The sequence below is a fragment of the Atta colombica genome, unplaced genomic scaffold (assembly GCF_001594045.1).
Source record: "Atta colombica isolate Treedump-2 unplaced genomic scaffold, Acol1.0 scaffold207, whole genome shotgun sequence".
NCBI lineage: Eukaryota > Metazoa > Arthropoda > Insecta > Hymenoptera > Formicidae > Atta > Atta colombica.
Window position 1 is genome coordinate 2,855,333 of NW_017259302.1, and position 8,451 is coordinate 2,863,783.

The 8,451-nt window shown below is 29.9% G+C and overlaps 1 protein-coding gene across 1 annotated transcript; it reads right to left on the bottom strand.

Annotated features, from left to right (window-relative positions):
• Positions 1-5,106: 5,106 nt before the first annotated feature.
• Positions 5,107-8,161, bottom strand: LOC108687429. Its single transcript, XM_018193182.1, has 3 exons — positions 7,776-8,161; positions 5,726-7,051; positions 5,107-5,614 (listed from the first exon to the last, which is right to left on the bottom strand). The coding sequence occupies exons 1-3, from the start codon at positions 8,104-8,106 to the stop codon at positions 5,172-5,174; spliced, it is 2,100 nt and encodes a 699-aa protein (XP_018048671.1). The 5' UTR covers positions 8,107-8,161; the 3' UTR covers positions 5,107-5,171.
• Positions 8,162-8,451: the final 290 nt, after the last annotated feature.

Here is an 8,451-nt window from a genome sequence, read left to right on the forward strand (position 1 = left end):
AGAGGAAAAAGTTCGTTTTTCCCATTACATCTAATGGGAAACGAACTTTTTCCCATACCTAATACATCTTTAAAAATGAAAAAAGGAGATAATGAAATTTTGATCAAATAAATATCTATTATATTTTAAAATCAAAATTAAAATAAGCTCAAATAATTAAATTTAACAACATAAATAATGTCAATAATGAGCCAAGGATATTCGAGTGTAAATTACAACATCATTTATTAAGCAAATAAACGTATACATTTCAAACGTTGCATTAATAACGCAAAAATTAATAACAAATTAATAATGCAAAAATCAAAAATAAATTATTCGGAAAAAACCGCATTAAAGAGAGAATGCTCTACACGAGTTAATGATTAAAACTATTAGATGTCCAATACTTGTTAAAACTTGGTCATCAAATTGTCCGATTTGCTACATAAGAAATACAATCATTTTTTTATTATGTCGGAGAATCACGATTTTATGAAAAATAATAATAATTTATTATACATGAAGTCAAACAAATTGTCGAAACTATGAATAATTATATTGTTATTAAATTGTTCGATTCATTTTTTAAAATAAAAATAATGTGAAAAAATTGTCAATACTAACATTTAAAAAAAAAACATTTTTTAATAAATTATTTAATAAATCAAAACAATATGTCAAAAGGCTCAATAAAATTAAATAACAATATAAAAAAGGGCTACAAACCTAATATAAATTTTTTTCTTTTTTTATATAAACTTTTTTTATATAATAATAACGTCTAATAATAACGTGTCATTTAAACTTTGTTTCTATTTCTTTATATAAATCATCTCTGATAATAATTTATTATTTAACATTCTTCAATTAATATTTTAACATTGTCCCAATCAAAATCATGAGATAATTCAATTCTATGATATGTAAGAACAAAGATTGAGTCATGTTCTTATTAATATTTTTCTGTGTTGAAAGATGTGTGTTTTTAAATATCTGCTCGTTTGATCGATGTATGACACGTCACAATTCTTACAATCGATTTTATAAATCACGTTGAAATAAGATAACGTTGGCAGAATATCTTTTTGTACCTTAATAAAACTATTTAATTTATTAATATCTCTATATGCCATACATACTAAAGAAACATTGTTAACGAACAAGAAGTAGAGAATACCAAGGACGGATTAAGAATGCAGTGTTGTCATTGGTACACAAAATAAAGAATTATGTTCTTTGTTATTTTTATTCTATTAAACAAAATTACATGAACATTTCGACTCACTTTGGAGTCTTCTTCAGCAAATTACAACAATTACTTCAGCAAATTATTAACAAAATTCCTAATTTTGTCAGATGTCAGGGAATGAAAAAACATTGTTTTTTGTTCACTTTCACAAAGTCTGTTCACTATGTTCCTGACATTCAGACACTGTGATTTAATTGATCAAACTTTTTATAGAGACTTCTTTATTGAAAAGATTAAACTCAAAGGATAATCATTGTTTAGAATCTTAATGATATTATCAAAATTATTATAATGAAAAGAATGTGATAATATCCTATTAATTAGACTGATTATTGTACCTATCTTTTAAGAAAGGGGATGAAAAAGGGGCAAAAAAAATAATTCAAAAATCAACCTGAAAATGTAAGTTTATGATATCAAAATAAAAAAATGAGAGAAAATCCCCTTCTTAATCAAGCAAACATCCAAAAAATTCAATGTATTGCTCCCAAAATTCCATAGTGAATCTTAATCTCAGATGATAAAAATTATAAAAGTATTTAGAATGTATTTAGATTTCATCAATATTCAAGATATCAAGAACTAAAACAATGTTCATCACATATCTTCCATAAAAAAAGAGGACAATCACTGATAATTTTTTTAGCGAACACAACTCTAAATCTTACATAATATTAGACATTAAGGGAGATAATGGTGAACCCAGGTAATCCAAAAATCTTATTTATAAAATTTTTTATTAAACACAAAGAACGTAGAATTAAAAACTAATCTTAATGCTTTAAAAAATTCCATTTTTGGAATGTCTCAAGTATTCCTCTCAATAAGACACTACTACTTGAGATATTTTCTAAAACTAAGTTGATAATTGGTATATTATTAAATAGCGAGACTACGTCCAAAAATAAAAGTACAATATTGTCAGATATAATCAATTTAGAAATGTTTTTTCAGTCAGAATTTTTAGTTAGATAATAACTACCATAGCATTTTTAGCGATAAACTTTTATTAATATATTTATGTAAAATATATTTATGTAAAAATGAAGTCAAATTGTGAATGAGGCTGCCAATCGACGATATGCCAATCGACGCAATGACACATAATGGATTATCCGTCTTATGCATTTTCGTTAGACCATATTATATTTTAACTTAATTTATATAGACGAAACTCGACGTATCTATAAACACTTCCGATGAGATTAATAAAATGGATAATTAATATGCGTAATTAATAACAAATTAAGATAAGAATTTAATTAAAAGGCTTTACACTTGTTTTCATGTAATTTAATTTTGATATTGTTAAATTAATAATTACGAATCAAGAATAAAAACGTCAATTAGACATTAACACATTTTAAACACAGTGTTTTAATATAAAGATTTAAGATTGTGTTTATAATTAGAATAAAATAATTGAATGTAGAAAAAATCAAACGTTACCGAAAGATTATCTTGAAAAAGCAATATTTATAACTTGGTTTTTCGCATTTGATTATTTTCTTCCAATCGATATACTCGTTACATTAAAACGCTGTATTTAATGTGGTAATTTCTATAATCTGATGTTTCTATTATTAATTCATAAGTTATGGAAGAAATGAAAGAACTACAACTGTTTCGAACAATATTAAATGCTCGTAATGTTTGGTTTTTCCGCGATTAAAGTCATTATGTTGCAAGATTGGCATGACACATATTTATGTCTTTAATTTAATTATAAATCAAATACAGAAATAAGCGCAAGCGTGTCATCCCAAACAATACGAAGTCGACTATAAGTTGACCGAATGTCGACTAATAGTCGACTAATACTTGACAAATGTCTCAAAAAAAATCGACTAACAGTCGGCATTCTAATATCGATTTACGTCAATTAAGAACAATCGACTTTAAGTTAACAGGCGACTATGCCAACTGGAAAAAAGTCGATTATAAGACGACAAATAGTCATTCGTGTTGTTTGGGATAACAGACAGCGCACTAGTCTATCATGTCAGAGATCTCGGATTCGATCGCAGTACTTATCCTAGTAGAAAATTTTTATATTCGAGTCTCCTCTCGGAAAAGACCGGCAATCTCCCGAGAATATCCTTGCCCACAGAAACACTTTCGGAACCAGCATTAAAACTGTAGATCCCATATGCTTGTGGCATTGAATAATCAGCGTGTGCGCCACAAGCATATGAGAAAGGTGTAACACAGGCTAGAGGCCTAATGTAAGAAGAAAAAGAAATACAGATTTAATTTGTGAAGATTCAAATAATGAAAATACAATATTTAAAAAAAAGATCATAAATTGCCTTTATTTATAAATAATTGCAACACATACCTAATATATCTAAAATATTAAAACAATTTAGTGTAATTTATCCATTTTTAAACCGCATAATTTTTTAGAATACAAACATATCTATGTAACTTTATATATAAAACATCATTATGTATTAAATGTGCTTTGCGAGTTCTAAAATAAAAATTTTATGTTCAATATACTGTACAATATAAATTATTATATGTATAACAATATAATAAAATAACAAAAAAATATAAAATTGATATAACAGTATAAAATATAAAATTGGCATGCTGAATCTTCTATTGTTTTAAGAACATTTTCTAATAGAATTTTATTTCTAATGGAATTATATAGATTTAATCCTTTTTAATTCTTTAAATAAAACAGTAATTTAAAAATAATTGAATTTCGATTAATTTTTTTATATTACTTTAAATTTCAATTTGTTTTTTACAAAAATTAAAGAATTTTTTCCAACTTTTTAATACATTTTGACATGAACATACACAGGAATGTATAATGTGTAGCATTGTGCACGACTAACTGGAATTAAATGCATCAAATTACGCACACGATTTCGCACGCGCGGATAAAGTTTCATTTTTTAATATCATACCATCTTTTTAATCCGTAATAGTAATGAAAACCAATGTTTCCCTCTCTTCCGCATTTTCTTCTTTTATTTATATAATGGCCACTGTTATCCAAACAGAATGATTCCAAAATGATCACTAACAATCATTTTTTTTAATCATTTCCGATTCATTTTAATATCACTTTGACATTATCATGACTTGTTGTTCTGCTTGAGGTAGTAACTATTCAATCATTAGAAAATACAAGTTTACACAGCCGACGGACTGAGTATGGGTAGTGCTGTGATGATGATTACAGCAATTGGAACACAATTTGTACCACTGTATGCATAAAAGGGATATATTGCAATTGAAAAGCATCCAAAGTAAATAAATAGAAATAAAACATAGATGGGATGAATCCAAACTTCAAATCAGTTTCAATTTTCAATAAAATCTCCTGATAAATATTCTCTGCAAAATATTAAGTAAAATTGCATGAGAAATCAGTGTTATGTTTTTTTATAAATAAAAATAGTTTTTTATTGAATAATATAAAAGATAAAATAATTTCACTAAAAATGAAACAACTATTCTACGCAAAAAAATATCTTATTAAAATTATTTCTAAAACAAATTTATATTAACAGCAAACAAAAATTAATTAATCGGTTTTTTTTAAAGATCTACCAATTGCATAATCATTTCTCATGTTTCTCGCAATAGAGATTCCATTTTTAAAAATGCACAACAAAACATTAGAACACAATACAAAGCAGTTTTAATTTTAATAAGTCATGCTATAAAAAAATTAAAAAAAAATTTTAAAGATACTGATTAGTACGCTAGATAAACTATGAAACGGGGAATCGATTTCTCTTTTTGGGATTTACGGTAACCTGGGAGACTCTGGTAGCATATGTCACGTTTGCCATTGTCTCTTCCACAATGACAGTATGATACCTCCAAAATTACTACTGATCAAATACGCCCCACCATCACTGTTAACCGCAACCTCCTATCGAACAACCTATCGATGTTTTGTTCGATTTTCCTTGATTTACTTATTGCTTGATTCAGTCATATCTATCTTTTTTTTGTTATAAGAAGCATTGTCTGTAGTTCGATATGCTCTCGCAGGAAGCGGCAAGACTGTGTCGCCCACAGTCAAGGATCCTTGACTGAAAACCTGCGTCTCTTTTGATATTCCTCTGGGCGAAGTTGTCTCGCGGCTATTCCGCATTCTGTTAATCGGCAGGCGTCCTCTAATCATCTTGTACCATCTTCTCTGACGTTTCGCGAGGGGACTTCTTGTGTCCAGTGAAAATTCAGTTGGATCTTCCTTCAAGAACACTTCGGTCTCACGGGACCGTTTACCAAGACGAACTTGGCTATTGCTGGCATCGCTGGATAATTTCGGCGAGGTTGACAATTTCTCGACGATCTCTCGTCGTTGGACTACTTCAGTTGCTTCAATGCTTTTCGGTACTCTCAAACCCAGAACTGAAATTTCGAAAAAAGCTAAAAGTTAAAGTTATTGCGCGCGAACGTGACATCTTATCTTTCAATTGCTTAAATAGTTCATTTGTAAATGATTTTGAAAATTTAACTGACCAGATAGATTTTTTAAGGCGTGCTTTACAGCTTGCGCGACGGATGACAGAAATCCACCATTATTACTATTTTCGCTGCTTTCTACGGGAGAAGACAATGCAAACTGTCCTTTCCCTGCATTGTCCGCAGAATAATTCTCTACAGACTCTACACTCTCGACACTCATCTTCATCGTCGTAATAGATCTTCTACAAATCTTAGTAGATTCAGCCGTATTCAGAGACTGACGATTTGATACAAGTTGTTCTTGCAATTTCTGTAGACCTGAACTGATCAAAGGCATCAACTCGGTGGTCAATCCTCCTGAATTGCTCTCCATCAGCACCATCATCAACACTCTGTTAGAATCTTGATTTATAATCGACCAACCATTGTTTACTTCATTGTTTACATCAGCATTTTGATTCTCCTTCTTTATATTTTTCGTGTTGTCCTGCACAATCCCGATTTGCGAATTGTTTAAAAAATTTTCCGGGGGTTGTATTAAAGAACGCGTTGTATCTTCAGCTTGGTTGTCATTCGTGACCTTCAGAGTGTTCGTGTTTTCTATGCTGTTCATTTGCATTCTCTTATTTGCGTCTTTAATATCTTCTGCTGCAGCAGCCCTCTTTTGCGCGTCATGAGACTCATTCTCCTCCATCGACATGTTGAGAATAGTTCGCACACAGGACTCCATCAAGTCCCCAAACTCCGCCGCGGTTTCATATCGATCGGAGAATCTTACCTTCTTCATGACATCCTCACAAACATCATCTGACATAGGCGAGTCCTGCAGGATGCCACCCTCGGTCCGCGTCAAGTCCATATTTACAGGAGACAACACTTCATTTACATTCGCAGTTATTATCTTAGTATCGTTGTTTGTAATTTTTTCTTGCTCTACTTCCATAATGCTCAGTCTATTGCCTGAATTATTCCTAGCGAATTGTTCCATGACGCTCGGTCTACTGCCTGAATTACTTTTAGCGAATTGTTCTTCTTTGCAGATCCTAAAAGGCGTCGTCTCTTCGTTTGAGCTGTACAGCAGACAACTAAAGAATTGCGAATCGCTCGTCTGCGTCTTCGAAATCGCGACCTGTGCGATCGACGACGAGTCCGTCTTAGGCGTTTTAAAACTGAAATCCGGTACGGAGAATGTCTCAAAGCCAGTCTTTTGACCAAGAAGCATTGGTGTGCTGGTCTTGCGATAGATTTCCGGCGGCGTGCAAAATCTACTGCCGTTACAGTCGCTTTCGCTTATAGAAGACTGTTTTGATTTCTTCTCGAGCTGCTCGTGGCTGGATGGTGATGTTAGACAATTCCAACGTTCAAACCACTTGCACGCACCTAAAGTTTCATTTAAAAATGTGAAATTTAATATAAAAAATACTCAACATTGAATATAAAAAGTCTATTTACAGATTTCAAAAATTTACACGTTACATATCATTTAGAAAATGTTACAATAAAGAATTTTTACTTTATTACTTATAAACTTTTACATTTTAAACTTAAACATTTTAATTTTGACTTTCTATATTATAATCTTTTTCGTGCTATTTTCGATGCTAAGTAACAAAACTTTTAAATAGACTTTAAAATAGAGACAAAACTTTACAAATAAAAATAAAATTTTATAAAATAGATAAAAAAATATCATGTATTTGATAGTCATTTCTTTCTATATATTTCTAACAGACCGTAATATTTATTGTCTAATAAAAGAATGAAAGAGAAATTATATTAAATTCTTTATGTGATACTGAAGTATCACATAATATATGTGTATTTTATATAATAATAATAATTAAATATTTTCTGAAGGTAATAAGCGCCTAAATTGATAGAATTTTAATGAAATTTGTCCTTAAAAATTTGACTTTAAAACTCAATCATGGCTGCGCTCGACTTTCGCAATCCTTGCGAAAATCTTTTGTCCTTGTTTCATATTTGATAAATAACAAGAGTGAAATGACTTCACGTGTTGTGAGTTAAATGGAACCCATGGATGATATCTTTATTTTTGCAAATAACTGTTTGGATCTTATTATTAATTCACTTCGTAAATTACCAACGGACTTGAAATCTTCTCTGGATTCAAACAAATCACCGCACAGCCGGCAACGTAATGGCAAATGTTTGTCAACTATGTGACACAATAATTTCTCATCCTCCAAGTTCAGTTTCGTGGACTCACACTGTCGTATCGGCAATATTTCAGAGGCGCAGAGGGGACAATCGGTGTTCACATTGGGATGCACCTTGTCCACGTGGCGATCGCGACATTTTGTGCAGCAAAATATTTTCTTGCAGAATCGACAAGCTGCGTTTGCCTGTCCGAATTGAAAAATTTTTGGAAATCGATATATAGCGCTTTTAGTAAATACTTTGTCTTTCAACATATCGAGATGTAATTGCTAAAACGATCAAATGTTTACTAATTGTTCAACGGCAAATAATTCGTCAATACATTCATAGGATAATAACAATGTAAACGAATATGTGTGAGTATATATTGTAGATATAAAAATAAACAAAAATCAAGGTCTATAATTTGTAGCATTTATAATAGATTATACGTATTTTCTATATTCAATAGATTTCTATTATATATTTTTAATTTATATTTATAATTGCAAATTGAAAGAAAAACTTAGAATAAAATAATTAAAAATTATATTTGTTTTTTTTTGTTTAAATTTATAAAAAGATCTAAATAATTTTTTAGACAAATAAAAAAATAAAGA

Excerpts from the sequence above, each read along its gene's own strand:
- LOC108687429 (XM_018193182.1), bottom strand. The coding sequence starts at position 8,106 with ATGTTGAAAGACAAAGTATTTACTAAAAGCGCTATATATCGATTTCCA. Across the intron at positions 7,052-7,775 it reads AGAAGATTTCAAGTCCGTTG|GTGCGTGCAAGTGGTTTGAA; the intron begins GTAATTTACGAA and ends ATGAAACTTTAG. Across the intron at positions 5,615-5,725 it reads CGCCTTAAAAAATCTATCTG|TTCTGGGTTTGAGAGTACCG; the intron begins GTCAGTTAAATT and ends TCGAAATTTCAG.